Here is a 14,726-nt window from a genome sequence, read left to right as displayed (position 1 = left end):
TGTCTGGTCTGGTTTTTCTGCTTTATTAAATCTTTTCTTATCTGCTTTTATGTTTGCTTTCCAGCTGCTGAGCTCAGAAAAACAGCATGACTCATTTTAAAGTCACATTAGATGCTTCAGCTGTAAAAATCTGGTTTAGCAGCTCTCCACATCACTGATGCCCTAAAAATTTACCATTTTACAACTTTTTATGTATTCTAAACCTGACTTATCATGTCTATAATTGTCTTATAGTCACCTAAAGCTTTTGGAAAGACTCAAACTGATGATTATTTGACCTTAATTGCAGATATGAAAGTCAGACATGTCTCATACTTCATGTTTGGTGCTGGTCTAAACCAGGGTCTGAGACCTTAAACACTCAAAGAGCCATTTGGACCCGTTTCCCACAGAAAAGAAAACACCAGGAGCCACAAAACCCTGAAGATAACACTGCAAATATAGTTTTTTTACCTTTATGCTATGCATCGCCCACATAGCCTTAATCGTTCTTCTCTTGGATTTAGCCACGGTTGTCCTAGATTGCATAGATCACAACACGTTTTAATCATACAAGATCACCGTAATCTTCACATTTCGAATTACATTTAAAAAACTAGTGAACTAAATAAAGTTGATTTAAATCAAATACTCATTATTTATTTTCTAAAGCCACAGGGATGAAAGAGTGACATGCGTGGGCTGCCGCTGCCGCTGCCGCTGAAATATCTAAAAAATATTTAATGCACTTCCAGTAAGATTTGGCCCAGATGTTGGTCAACGCAGTGATTCTCTGAGTTTCCTTTGATTCTCTGAGCCTCAGACTTTCATAGAAAACCCTTGAATTGGGCTAAAGTTTCCCATCGCTTGCAAGACTAAAGCCTTAAAGTCTTCCTCCACAAGAGATAAAAAATGTTGTTTTATTATCACGTCTACAAGATGTTTCTTATGTGTTATAAGAAATATCAGCTCTGAATCTCCACACTTAGTGTGTTCCACACAGACTGTTCTTTGAGCAATCCAGGAAGCAAGAAGCTTCTACGGTACGATTAAAAGTTAGCACAAGCTCGATGGTGATCCCGGGAGCTTGACCTGGAACTCATAAGTTAGAGGCCAGCATGAGCAGGGACCTCAGAGCTGTGGGGTCCCTCTGCCGGGAGCTGCACCTTTCTAATATAATATAGTATATTATATAGTATATAGTGTATCATTTAGCTTCCTCTTGAGAATCGCTCTCTGTTTCAAACATTTCTGGCTGAATTACACCAAAATTAAACAGGAACAGAGTCAGCTGCCTGTGGACGGGTCTATGCTGATAAGCATCTCCTTTAAATGGGTGAGGACAAAGGTGCCATGAGAGTTTGTTTCAGGAGAAAACTTCTAACTGTTCAATTTAGAAGAACAGATGAGTTTTTAAATAGTTTAATCACTGCTGGAGTGGTAGTTTAAAACAGAATAAGGAGAAGCGTGTACCTCTCAGACCACTTGAATTAGATTAAGCAGAAAGGTTTTCTGGCTTTAAAGGCTGACGTCATGGTCCTCTGTCAGAAAAAGAGGGCTCAGCTACTCTGAACTGAATGAGAATCTGAATGAGATAGCAAACAAAAGCCTCAAAAATGAGCGTCCTTCAAAGAGTGACTGGACTCGTTCTGAGAGATTTAAAGCCGCTGCTCCTCCGCACTGAAAGGAACAAGTTGAAGTGGTTCGGGCATCTGATCAGGATGCATTGTCCCAGTGGAAAATGTCCCAGAACACACTGGTGAGATGATATTTCTCTGATGGTTTGAAACTTTGAGAATGTGCAGTGATTAAAAGGAGACCGCCCACAAACCAAGGCTTCTTCCATCATTTTAACGCTTTGAAATAATCATTTAGGAAAAAAAAGGCCGGGCCTGGACCTGCCCCGGAGTGCTCAGAACCTGAGATAACGCCGTTCATCACTGGTTTCCAGACCCAAACCACGCCTTTACAGCTGGCCAACATATTCGTGGGCTTTTGATGGCGTCTTTGAATGGCTGTACATGGCTCACAAAATAGCTCAACTCTGAGGTTTTTAACACTGTGGAGGACACTACAACAACCTTCACCCACCAATCAAGGCTTCTCCTGCCGTTTCATCAGTGCTTTAAGGTTTTAAGAGACGCATTATTTAAAAAAGCATTGATAAATATCTTAAGTCATAGCACAAATCTCCAGAATGAGCTGAACATGTCGCCATTTCAATGTTTTTAGAATAGCTTAAAGTACGGAGGAGTAGTTAAGTGCAAAAAAACAGATACAGATAATAAATACCAATAAATGAAAGGTAATGCTGGCCTTCCGACACCACTGATGGTCTTTGAATGCAACTAACAGTCGTAGTGAGTGAGTGTAATTACGCCACAGAAGGGAAAACTACTGCTTTAGTATCAGGGTTTTGTTCAGCTGTGGAGAAAAATGTGCTTCCTTGACTTATTTATCCAGTTTTTTACTGATTAGGACTCTTAATTATAGCTTAAATGGATCTGGGAACATGATGACTTTATCTTTTTGTGGCATGATCACACTCTGTCTTCTGGAGTTTCAAAGAGATGCTTTGCTGCTGTGGTGAAATGAATGAGATCTTTTCTTCAGGAGTGACCAGCTGAACGTGGGCGACTACATCCGCTCGGTTAACGGCATCAACCTGGCCAAGTTCAGGCACGATGAGATCATCAGCCTGCTGAAGAACGTCGGGGAGCGGGTCGTGCTGGAGGTGGAGTTCGAGCTGCCGCCCGTCTGTAAGTGCTGCCAGCGGCGGGCGAATGAGCGGGGCGGGCGGGACGCTCAGTGTGAGGCTCATGTGTTGATGTCCTGGTGTGTTGCAGCTGTGCAGGGGTCAGGGGTCATGTTCAAGAACGTGGAGGTGACGCTTCACAAAGAAGGAAACAGCTTCGGCTTCGTCATCAGAGGTGAGAGGAGCTCTGTTTGGTTGTGCGCCTGAACAGCAAATGAAAATAAGCTCATGGCGTGTTCGTGTTCAGGTGGAGCCCACGAGGACAGGAACAAGTCACGGCCCATCGTCATAACAACCATCAGGCCCGGCGGCCCGGCCGACAGGTACTGAGCATCTCAAGGGTTTGTTTTGTCACCGGGGAGCATCTGTTCAAACTAAAACTTGTTGCGTCTCTACAGAGAAGGAACCGTAAAGCCGGGCGATCGGTTGCTAAGCATCGATGGGATTCGTCTCCATGGCAGCACGCTGTCTGAGGCCATGAGCATCCTGAAGCAGTGCGGGCAGGAAGCCACGCTGCTGATCGAGTACGACGTGTCAGTGATGGGTCAGTTCGAAATGTTCCTGCTGATGTAATATTCAGAACATTGATTCTCTCAAGCAGAAATTAAAGGAAAAATCTGATTTAATCAATTATTACAACTTCTTACAGCTTCTTCCCTGTGAAATTTTGGTGCATTTTTTCCCTGCATCACATAAATTTAATATAATCTTTCTATAAATACCATCATTCTTGGAAGTAAGGAAACAATCAATTCATCATTTAATCATTACAGCCCTACTATCGATGTTAATATATTATGTTTGTATAGTTTAATTCATTCATATATATGACCATATATGTTCATGTTTGTCAGCTGATTTTTATTCTTTTTCATTTGTTATATTTGTATTAATAATCTATACTGCAGCAATATAATTTCCCTTCATGGATTATTAAAGTTTTATTGAATTAAATGTAATTGAGTTCAGTCAATTCACATTTTCTTAATTTCAGCAATAGCAAGATACCGTGTAAAATACCTAGATTAAAGCAGGATGATTAGAATATAAAATCAAAGGAATGAAATGAAAGTCATTGTAAGTCTGTGACATGTGAAGCTGAAAGTAATCTACATAAATATTGTTGCTAATAACAACGTTTCAGTGAAGAAGTAAAGATTACCCAAGACAGAACCCTGTGGAACACCAAAACGAGGACGTAACGGTGTTTTTTTCACTCCCTCAGACTCTGTTGCCACGGCGTCGGGGCCACTGCTGGTTGAGGTTGCCAAGGCAGCAGGCTCCAGTCTGGGCGTGGCTTTGTCCACCTCCATGTTCTGCAGCAAGCAGGTCATCGTCATCGACAAAGTGAAGCCTGCCAGCATAGCGGACAGGTAACCGATGCTGAACAATCGGGTTTAAATTCAATCGCGTTGATGAGGTCATCGACTAGAATGAACAGATGAGCAGTTCACTTGCTGCCTGTGTAAAGGGATAATTGATGTTTTTTTTTATTTCCCCTCTGGGTGGTCATAATGTTGTGGCTGATTGGTGTAAAGAAAGTGTTCAAACTGACCTGAAAACGTTTGTCTTTGTGTAGATGTGGCGCTCTGCATGCTGGAGATCACATTCTCTCAGTTGACGGGAAGTCCATGGAGTTTTGTTCTTTGGCCGAAGCCACTCAGCTGCTCTCTGCATCCTGTCAAACTGTCCGCATGGAGATCCTGCCCCAGCACCAGGCCCGACCGGCCCTGAACGCACCACAGCATGGTAGTAACACAGACCGGGGAGACCCTGAACGCACCACAACACAGTATAAACACACACTTATATTATAAACACAGTAATCTACTTATCACAGACAAAGTAATATATATTATTAGAGTAAATTAAGTCATTATAGTTCCACATTTGTTTGATTATTTCTGTGCATTTCTGTTTTTATTCCCTTACACAGTTGTAATCCAGCTGCTACACACTAGGGGTGTAAATCACAAGTTTGATCACGATATATATTTATATTAATTCAGTTTGATTCAGAAGCCAGAGACTGATATGAGATGGTATCACCTGCTGATTTAAGACAGTTCCTTCTACTCATATCAAATCACACAACTGTAAGTAAAAATGATTTGGCATTATTACTCCTGGGATCAATCAGGCATTTAAATTAAAACAATCTGATCTTTTGTCAAAAATAGACGACATTCTGTTTATTGAGCTTTAAAATGTTCTGTTAGAGTTGTTCCTGCAGCCAGGTCTCTGCCTGCTGTGTCCTGGTCCATTTTATCCATTTTAGTGATCTCACATTTCCCCTGATGATCAAGAGAAGAAACGGTTTAAACTTCCTCCTCTCTGTTTCGTTCCTGCTCTGCATCCCAGACGTCTCTTCTTTAATTTATCTGGATTTGGGCTCTTATTCCTGGCATTACTTTGGCTTTGGAGAGATCCCATATACAAACAACTCTCCCGTTGCCACGGTGATGCATCATAACAGCTCTAAAAAGTGCCAGCGGAAATCGGTCCAGCAGCACAGCATCCAAACGACTGGATACTGTGTGAACCTGTGCCAGGGGGATTTAAGAATGAACAAATGATTAATATATCAACGTCTGATCGATGTTTTTCTTTCGTATTGATGCTATTGGCTCATTGATAATTGAATCAATGCATTGATATAGATCGATGTATCGTTACTAATCCGTTATTAATCCGTGTGATAGCCTGATAATTAAGAAATAATATGGAAGTACCGCTTTCTTTCCTACTTTTCCACCAATAGCAACAATAATTCTATTTTTCATTGAACAATTCTTTAAAAAATATGAATATTTGCAGGACAGAAAACAGGTTAACAAGGCTGCATTGATGCTGACTCAGCGTTGGAGGACTTATGATCCACTTCCCCTCAAGGCTAGTTGGTTTGGAGCTGCACTTAATGTGGCGGATCGCCACAAAGTGTAGGGCCCTAATGGCCCCCAGGCATGATGTAAACACACGCATCAAACTTAATGGGCCCTGTACACGCTCAATACAACCCAGTGTGGTGTACAAACACTTCCCTGACCAGACCCCATTGAACGCACCATAGCACAGACACAAACACGTGTCCACTGTAGCATTCATTTTACAAAAAAAAACAACACAGACACCCATAAAACCTGAGACAACTGCATAAAACATCATGGAACTGCCACTTATAAGCAGCTTACGCCTTGTGACTGAACAACTGAGGGAGTTTTAATGTACGAGTGAGTCAGTCATGGATTAGAAAAGGGCTCCGTACAGCTACAGTGGCCTCAAAGTAGTTTTATTATAGCTTTAATTCTCTATATAAGGCTTTTGTCACAGTGGATCAGTTCTAAAACTAATGTGTCCTTGTTAGCCTCTTGTTAGCCTCTTGTTAGCCTCTCTGAACATACAGTGAGGTGGTTTGAAAATAATCAGATCTCATCTGATTGAGGCTATTACAGTCATTTACCGCAGTGAAACATTCAAGGGTCGATCCTGGGGACACTTTTATTCATGTCATACAATAAATCTGGACAGAAATGTATTAAAATGACACATTTTGCACTGATCTGTATGCCTGTATGAAGGCAGGATGTTGGATATATGTTGATGATGACAGCGTCTCTCTTAGGAATGAATATACCGTAATTTCCAGACCATAGAGCGCACCTGAATATAAGCCACACCCTCTAATTTTAAAAAGAAAATACATTTTGTACTTGTATAGGCTATAAACGGATTATAAACTTAAATACCTATCGTAACATACAAATACAGGCTGCAAATGCTTTTTTTGCCTGTTTTTAACTTAAATACCTATCGTAACATACAAATACAGGCTGCAAATGCTTTTTTTGCCTGGTTTTAACTTAAATACCTATCGGTAACATACAAATACAGGCTGCAAATGCTTTTTTTGCCTGGTTTTAACTTAAATACCTATCGGTAACATACAAATACAGGCTGCAAATGCTTTTTTTGCCTGTTTTTAACTTAAATACCTATCGGTAACATACAAATACAGGCTGCAAATGCTTTTTTTGCCTGGTTTTAACTTAAATACCTATCGGTAACATACAAATACAGACTGCAAATGCTGTTTTTGCCTGGTTTTAACTTAAATACCTATTGGTAACATACAAATACAGGCTGCAAATGCTTTTTTTGCCTGTTTTTAACTTAAATACCTATCGGTAACATACAAATACAGGCTGCAAATGCTTTTTTTGCCTGGTTTTAACTTAAATACCTATCGTAACATACAAATACAGGCTGCAAATGCTTTTTGTGCCTGGTTTTAACTTAAATACCTATCGGTAACATACAAATACAGGCTGCAAATGCTTTTTTTGCCTGGTTTTAACTTAAATACCTATCGGTAACATACAAATACAGGCTGCAAATGCTTTTTTTGCCTGTTTTTAACTTAAATACCTATCGGTAACATACAAATACAGGCTGCAAATGCTTTTTTTGCCTGGTTTTAACTTAAATACCTATCGGTAACATACAAATACAGGCTGCAAATGCTTTTTTTGCCTGTTTTTAACTTAAATACCTATCGGTAACATACAAATACAGGCTGCAAATGCTTTTTTTGCCTGGTTTTAACTTAAATACCTATCGTAACATACAAATACAGGTTGCAAATGCTTTTTGTGCCTGGTTTTAACTTAAATACCTATTGGTAACATACAAATACAGGCTGCAAATGCTTTTTTTGCCTGTTTTTAACTTAAATACCTATCGGTAACATACAAATACAGGCTGCAAATGCTTTTTGTGCCTGTTTTTAACTTAAATATCTATCGGTAACATACAAATACAGGCTGCAAATGCTTTTTTTGCCTGGTTTTAACTTAAATACCTATCGGTAACATACAAATACGTGGCGTAAATGCTTTTTTTGCCCGAACAGTGCCTGTAAAACGGCTGGTAAAAAAAAAAGAAGACAGTAGCTCCCAGGAAACATCATTGATCACCTTCTTCATCTTCCTCCTGTGCACTAAAACCATCAAAGTCATCTTCTTCAGTGTCCGCCTTTAGTTTAAAAGCTGCATCATGCGCATTTCTTCGTTTGTTTTCCATGTTGAGGGTGAGTACAAATTACCGATTTACAGTAATTTAGTGTGTTTGATTTATCGTACAATTTCATGGGAAATATTGATGAAATATTCGTTCATTTTATTGGTCTAATGTTTTTGGCAGCATGAAACAAACATTTAGGCTTTTAGCTGCACCGGATTATAAACCCCGGTGCTGAAAGCCTGGGAAAAAAGTCTGGAATTTACGGTTCCTCTGGTAGACTCTAATACAAACACACAGGTTTGTGGAAATGTCCCCTTTAAGAGCGACTATCAGTATCCTAATAAAGATAACGAGGAATCCTATGTGATAATCCTCTCTCCTTTTGGACCCAGTGCTTTGGGAACTGTACCAACAATTAGTCAAGAGTCCCCCACAAGATAAGCTAATAAAGCGAAGCAATGCCAAGCATCTCTCAGTTCAAAGTAAATGAATGAGAAGGGAGACCTTTGAGGCCTGGAACTCACATTCAGCTGTTGGTTTAAAACAAACAGAAGGTCTAACTCAGCACCACCTGCTTTCACGTCTTTGTTGGGTTATGGTGGCGTTTACAGGCATGCATCTTTGCTCATCTGGATTGGAGAAAGTCTTCTGTGCCCTCACATTCTCGCCTGGTCTGCTTCGTCCTCCCATGAACCCAAACATTGGCATATTCTCTTTGTAAAGCTTCTTGGTCCGCTTCCAACTTATCTTTTTATCTTTCAAAAAAAGTACAGGAAGTTATTGTCTCCATTCCAGAGATTTATTCCTTTTATCTGTTCCCTAAAGCCTGAACTGAATTGGGATTTAAATATTCAGCTTCCTCTGCTTTGACTCTGCTGCAATATCACCTGAAAATTCAACAGATTATTTCACCAAACAATTTCAGGCATATTTCAAACAGCATATTTTCACATGTTTGAGGCAGATGTGTCCGTTTGTAAATGTTGTGATGAAGTATTCTGAGATCTTTGGTTTCTTAAGTTTTTAACGGTTAAAATGAGTTTTATATTAGATGTTTTTAGTTCCTATTTATATTTTATTTAATGTACAGTGTTGGGTTATTTCTGCTGCCTATCTTGGCCAGAACAGTCGTGGAAAAGAGATTTTAAATCTTTAGAGATCTCTACTTCCTGGTTAAATAAAGGTGAAAATAAATTATACAAACTACTGGTGCAAGAGGCCGTGAGGATTTCACTGGTACACATCGTCTCTGCTGGATGGGGGATGCTTGACAAGGTTTCATGTGGAAAAAGTTACTTTTGCTTGTTTGTGCGGTCGCCATATTGTATTCTAGCTCTGAGATGTCTTTTGTATGCACAGATGCTGAATTCTAACTACACGACAGTGTTTTTACACTAAAACTTAAGGATCAGCCTCTAAAATCATATCTCAGTTCATTTCTAATCCCAAAACCCCAACATTTTAACGAGTTTCTTTTTTTTAACTATCAGTATGTTGTAAAAGATGTCATTGAATCCATAGAAATACCTTTTCTAAGCGGGGTGTGTTTCCAGATAAAGTGAAATTTATGATAAAGCACTGCATGGACCAATGTTCTTTGAGCCCCAGATTTAAAATATTATAGAGCAATGATTTGTAAAACAATTAAACAAACAATTGTAAAAAGAATGATGAGTTTTTACTGGCATTGTAACCCTAATGAAGGCCAATGCACTTCAAAACGAGTGCTAAGGTTCACAAAAGTGTCGCTTTAAGGGAGACCCGAGTCTAAAGTGAAAGAACAAATCTGAAAAATTCACTTTACGAGCAGCTGAACTTATTTACAAACATCTCCTGACCTCTGACCTTTCCTCTTGTCTTAACCTGAACACCCTCCTCTGTGTGTGTGTGTGTGTGTGTGCAGTCAAGGTGCAGCGTAGTCCCCGCCCCCTTCCCTGGGAAACCGGAGGCTCCGCCCCCATTCTCCCTCCCTACCACTACAACACCTATCACCCTGACCAATCAGGTGCCAGATCGCACAACCGCCATGCAAACAACCCTCGTACGTCCTCCCGTCTCTTTCTCTTGAGTTTTCTTCTTCAGTGGCAGAGCGCCGCTCACCATCTCGCTCTCTCTCTGCAGCTCTCAGCCACTCGTTCTCTCCCGGCTCCATGTCGGCTTATAGTCTCTCGTCCCTCAACATGAGCACCCTGCCCAGGAACATGTATCCTACGAGTCCCCGCAGCACCATGATGAGGAGGAAGGCCAAGAAGAAGGACTTCAAGAGCTCCCGTGAGTCCGTCTGCGACTGCAGACCCTCAAACTTTATTATCCCGTCGGCACGAACAAACGGACACAAGAGGAGTGAAAAACAATAACCGCTCCCCTGTTTCCTTCAGTTTCTCTGGCGTCCAGCACCGTGGGCCTCGCCGGACAGGTGGTCCACACAGAAACCACGGAGGTGACATTGCTAGGCGACGGCATCATGGGGTTCGGCTTGCAGCTGCAGGGCGGAGTCTTTGCCACGGAGACCCTGTCGTCGCCACCGCTCATCGCCTACATCGACCCCGACAGCCCAGCTGAGAGGTAAAAAGAGCTCCCGTGACATGCTTTTCCATGTTTCCTGGCTTATCTGCAGTGTTAAATGATGCATTATGACCTTAAACATCACTCAGAGTTTAAATGCTACAGTATTTTCATGCAGAAGGAACTATTTTTATCCAAAAGTCTCAAACTCTCGCTTTTTCGACACCCTTTTTCACTCACATGTCACAGTTTAGGGTTTCCTTTTAGGCAGCGTGAGCCCGTGGGAGTTAGAGCATGTACAGCATTTTAAAATGTTTTTACTTCAGAGATGTGTTCAAGAAAATGGGTTTTTGGTTTTTGGAGGGCAGGTTGACCCTTTTCAGCTTCTCCAAAGAGCCAGAAGGCTTGGATCAGTGGTCATGGTGTCTTTTTTCAGCCAGCAGCACAGTTAGGAGAAGGTTTGGATTTGTTTGCTCCACCTCTGAAGCTGAAAGTCGAGCTGTTCCAACACTAAAACAACACGAGTCTGAACCTTAATCTGTGAGTGAAACCGTTTCAGACGTCTGTGCTGTGTTGGCATTAGACATTTGAATGGATTTTAGCTCAAACGTCATGGTAACACTGAGTGAAAAGGCAGCTAAGGGGGCTAACGGTACTTTGTGTTTACAAATGTAGACACAAGACAAATGAACGTATCCTCGGAGCTTTACCGAACACAGATGTGCTGCTGTAATCTTTGTTGTGACGGTTTGTCGTTAATGTTCTGGCTCTGATTCTGACTCTAATGCATCTGGATCTCATGTGTTGTCCTGACTGAAAATGTAGCGTGTTTCTCAAAGTGTTTTCTTCTTTGAGTTGTCGTAGCTTCTTAGTCACTAGCTGAAGTTTCTCTCCACCTTCTCCACTCCCACAGCAAACCTTCAGCAGTCTGACCAATAAGAAGACACTTTAGACCATTTGGAGTTATGATCCAAGATCAAGAATGAAATGGCTGGAAATGTCCACTTCAAAGATAGATGTAAATGATTTGTTCATCAGTTTCTAACAGAAAAGCTCTGAATGACCCGGGTCCACATGCTTTTTTTTTTACATTTCTAAAACAGCTTCAGCCTAACTTTTTGCCTGCCTGCTGCTATTTTAAGCCTCTTTGCCCAGATACGGTTAATTAGACATTGTTTATTTCACCGTGAGCCACAGACTGAGGACATTTGCCTCCATACTGGCTGAACGAGTTGGTCTGAACTCAGTCTGACAGCTGAGGTGCCGGCAGAGGTTGGTGTGACACAATCTGTCGGAGACTTCAGTGCAATGAACAATCACAGCTCTTTTGTAAGAGCTGCTGTTAGAAGGGGGTGATAACGGGTCCATTTTAGGTGTATGAAGTGCTCTTTTCAAACGGTTCACGGTGCAAGAAAACAGCATTCAGAGATGATCGGTGTCACCGAGCTCCGCTGTGACCTGCAAAGACAGGCTGCAGTTTAGGCGTCGTCACATTATTCTTTCATTATTTCATTTCATACAGCTACAGTTTGAGCCTTTCTTTGTTCTGATATTTCTGCCTGATATGTCAGAGCCTCCCGCTTGGATGAGGCAGGCAGCAAGGCCGACTTTCTCTTCCATTCTGCCTGGTTCCCAGGCTCTGGCCATAGGTTACCGCGACGACCCCCCGGCCCTTCCTGAAAGGTTCAGAGATGTTCAGGATACCAAAAAAGCTCTTAATAAAACGTCTTCTTCTGTTTCTGCTCCTTAGTTTTATCATTCCTATTGTTGCGGTTATCATTAAGCTCTGATGTATGGTTGTCATCGTTTTTATCTCAGTATTTCTCCTGCTTTATCTTCTCGTTGCCAGTTTTATTATCAAAGAAAATATTAAAGCTTCATCTTTTAAGTCATTTTTCCATCAATCGCACCCATTTCTTTTAATTCCCTTCTTCTCATAATGTTTTATTCTTTAAGTCTTAGTTTGTTCTTTGTTGTTTATTTCATCCTTTTTTCTGTTTTTTTGTGATCAGGACTGAAGCTCCTCTGATAGTTTTAAAGAACAACATTTGGATTATTTGCTGCTTTTCTTTCTTTTTCTCTAAAAACCTGAACTGGATATCTTTGAGTTTTGCCTGCTGGTGGCTCATTTTATGCTCCTGCTGCTCTCCTCCTGTCCTGCGTCCTGCTCCTGCAGGTGTGGTATTCTGCAGATCGGCGACAGGATTCTGTCCATTAACGGCGTCCCGACTGAAGACTCGACTCTGGAAGAAACCAATCAGCTGCTCAGAGACTCGTCCATCACGGCTCAGCTCACACTGGAGATCGAGTTCGACGTGGCAGGTGAACACGAGCACAAAGTTTGTCACTGCCTCGTTGTCAGCTTGAAAACACGGCCGTCTTCTTGCTGTTTGTTGATGACAGATTACGGAGAAGAAGCTGCCAGTCTGGGTTTCGTTCTGCTTCTGTGTCATTTCTCAGACTCTTGTGACTGTAACACTCCGGGCTGGTATAAATAACCGCCCACGCCTGAGTTTAATACAACAGCACAACACTGATGACTCACAGAAACATGATTATTGGATGGTTAACTGTGTGAGATGCTGCACATAGCCAGCAGTTACCAATAATCACAAAAGTCTTTCCAGTAATATTCAATCCAGTCGGTTTCTATCTGTCTGTCGCTCCAGTTAGTTTAGTTTGTGGTTAAAATGTCATCAGATAAACTATTCTCATAGAAACGTGAAGCTGCTTTTCATCTTGACTGGATGAGAAAACTCATGATAAACATAAATATAGTTCTAAAAGTAAACTTTTGTATTTAATGTTAGAAAATAAGCAGAAATATCACTCATTCATTGTTGCATTTTAGCCATATTTCAGTAGCATTTAGTGGCTTATTAAATGCTACTAAAACCTTTCTATGTTTTTGGATTTATTTTGGATTTTGTCAGATTTCAGTCCTCCGTAGTTCTTTAAAATGTTTAAAATGATCAGCGATGACTGAACTCATGATAATTATCTTTAAAGTATTCAGATAAAGTCACGGTTCTGAGGGGTGCGAGTCTCAAACATCACATTTAAAAATGGAGGTGATGGAAAAACACAGAAGTAAAATGGAGTCGTTAAAATGTGAGATGGATTATTTAGTAACTTAATTAATTTAAAGTTTATTTAACAAACTGCTGAGCTTTGAAAACTGTTAAGTTTAAATATTTACCCGACGCTAAATTCATTATTCATCATTTATATAATGAAATCCATCATTTATCATTTCATGAAAGTTCCCTGAAGGTAAAACCAACAAAAATCAATCAAATAAAAACTAAAGAAATGAAAATGCTTTGAAACTAATAATGGAAGTCATAAAATGCATGAAAATTTAGGAGTTGAGTGATAAACTATCAATGGATTTTTATTGAGACTCATACATCATTCAGAGCCCCCGACAGACATTTATTGTTTACATCAAGTAATTCTGTCTTCTGGCCTGAAATAAAAAGAAATTCTGCGCCAATGAAGCATGAAACGGTCGTTTGGAAACGTTTAAAAGCCCTGAATTACACCAGTTGCTGTGCAGAAACTACATTTTCAGGCTCATAGGCAGGAAGAAAGCGAGGAAAACAATCAAAAGCAAAAGAATCTGTGGTGTAAACGTAAGCTGGAGGGCAGGAGGGTGTGAAACAAATGGACCTTTATCAGGCCAAACAGAAAAGCAAAGGGCAGCAGGTCAAAAACTAAAACCCAGAACTGAAAGAAGTAGAAACTGAACTTCATTTGGCTTCATTAGGTACGAAAACAAGGTCTGACCCAGCTGTGGGTCCGAATACGCTGCAGGTGGAGGAAACCAGGTGAAAAACCAGCAGGGCAAAGCAGAACATCGAAATAAGATGAAAACTAACCTGCAAAACAAAGGCAACCAACAAGAAAATATCGAGAAAACAACCAAAATGACCAGCAAAAAGCTGGTGGTTCGTGTGCTGAGGAGGTTCGACTAACCTGAAACAGGTGAGGAACTGAACTCAGGTGAGCTCAGCAGAGCAAATAAAACAGGAAGGAAACCTCAGCACAGATGGAAAGGTTTCCCTCATGGATGTTCAAAGAACAACAGGAAAGATATTCAGCGGTTTGCTGGGTTCCATAAGCCGTTATTATTCATTATTAGTAACTTTTATTTATACAGGTGATGTCATTCTGCAGAGATGCTGGTTTCAAACTTTAGTGTGTTTGAATAAGAAGTGCAGAGAAACAGGAACAAGTGTCCAAGGACTCCTGGAAGTAAGATTCCTTCATGATGCAGCTTCAGTTCCTGTTGGAGCACGATCCGAGTCAGAGGAAGAACACGTTTCCTGCTCTGTACGCGCAGAGGAAACTCTGAAGCTGTGAAAGGACGAGTTCTAGGACTGCGTCACATGCTTAAGGAGGGATTTCTGTTCATGAAATTCCACCAGTGCTAAAGTCTGCGAATGGATTCAGTTCAATTCAATTC

At 40.8% G+C, this 14,726-nt stretch overlaps 1 protein-coding gene across 3 annotated transcripts in view; it reads left to right on the top strand.

Moving 5' to 3' along the window:
- grip1 (glutamate receptor interacting protein 1) overlaps positions 1–14,726 on the top strand; it is an 82,117-nt gene that overhangs the window by 52,003 nt on the left and 15,388 nt on the right. For all 3 annotated transcript variants that reach the window (XM_072377908.1, XM_072377907.1, XM_072377906.1), the window contains exons 4-13: positions 2,593–2,738; positions 2,826–2,909; positions 2,982–3,057; positions 3,133–3,278; positions 3,960–4,107; positions 4,314–4,483; positions 9,657–9,794; positions 9,875–10,024; positions 10,132–10,318; positions 12,435–12,580. In XM_072377908.1, coding sequence (XP_072234009.1) covers positions 2,593–2,738; positions 2,826–2,909; positions 2,982–3,057; positions 3,133–3,278; positions 3,960–4,107; positions 4,314–4,483; positions 9,657–9,794; positions 9,875–10,024; positions 10,132–10,318; positions 12,435–12,580 — 1,391 coding nt within the window. The remainder of the gene's footprint in view (positions 1–2,592; positions 2,739–2,825; positions 2,910–2,981; positions 3,058–3,132; positions 3,279–3,959; positions 4,108–4,313; positions 4,484–9,656; positions 9,795–9,874; positions 10,025–10,131; positions 10,319–12,434; positions 12,581–14,726) is intronic.

This window comes from Leuresthes tenuis, unplaced genomic scaffold (assembly GCF_036924035.1).
Source record: "Leuresthes tenuis unplaced genomic scaffold, fLeuTen1.0.hap1 SCAF_23, whole genome shotgun sequence".
Lineage (NCBI taxonomy): Eukaryota > Metazoa > Chordata > Actinopteri > Atheriniformes > Atherinopsidae > Leuresthes > Leuresthes tenuis.
Note: the sequence above shows the minus strand (reverse complement) of the source record. Positions and strands in the feature narration are given on the sequence as shown.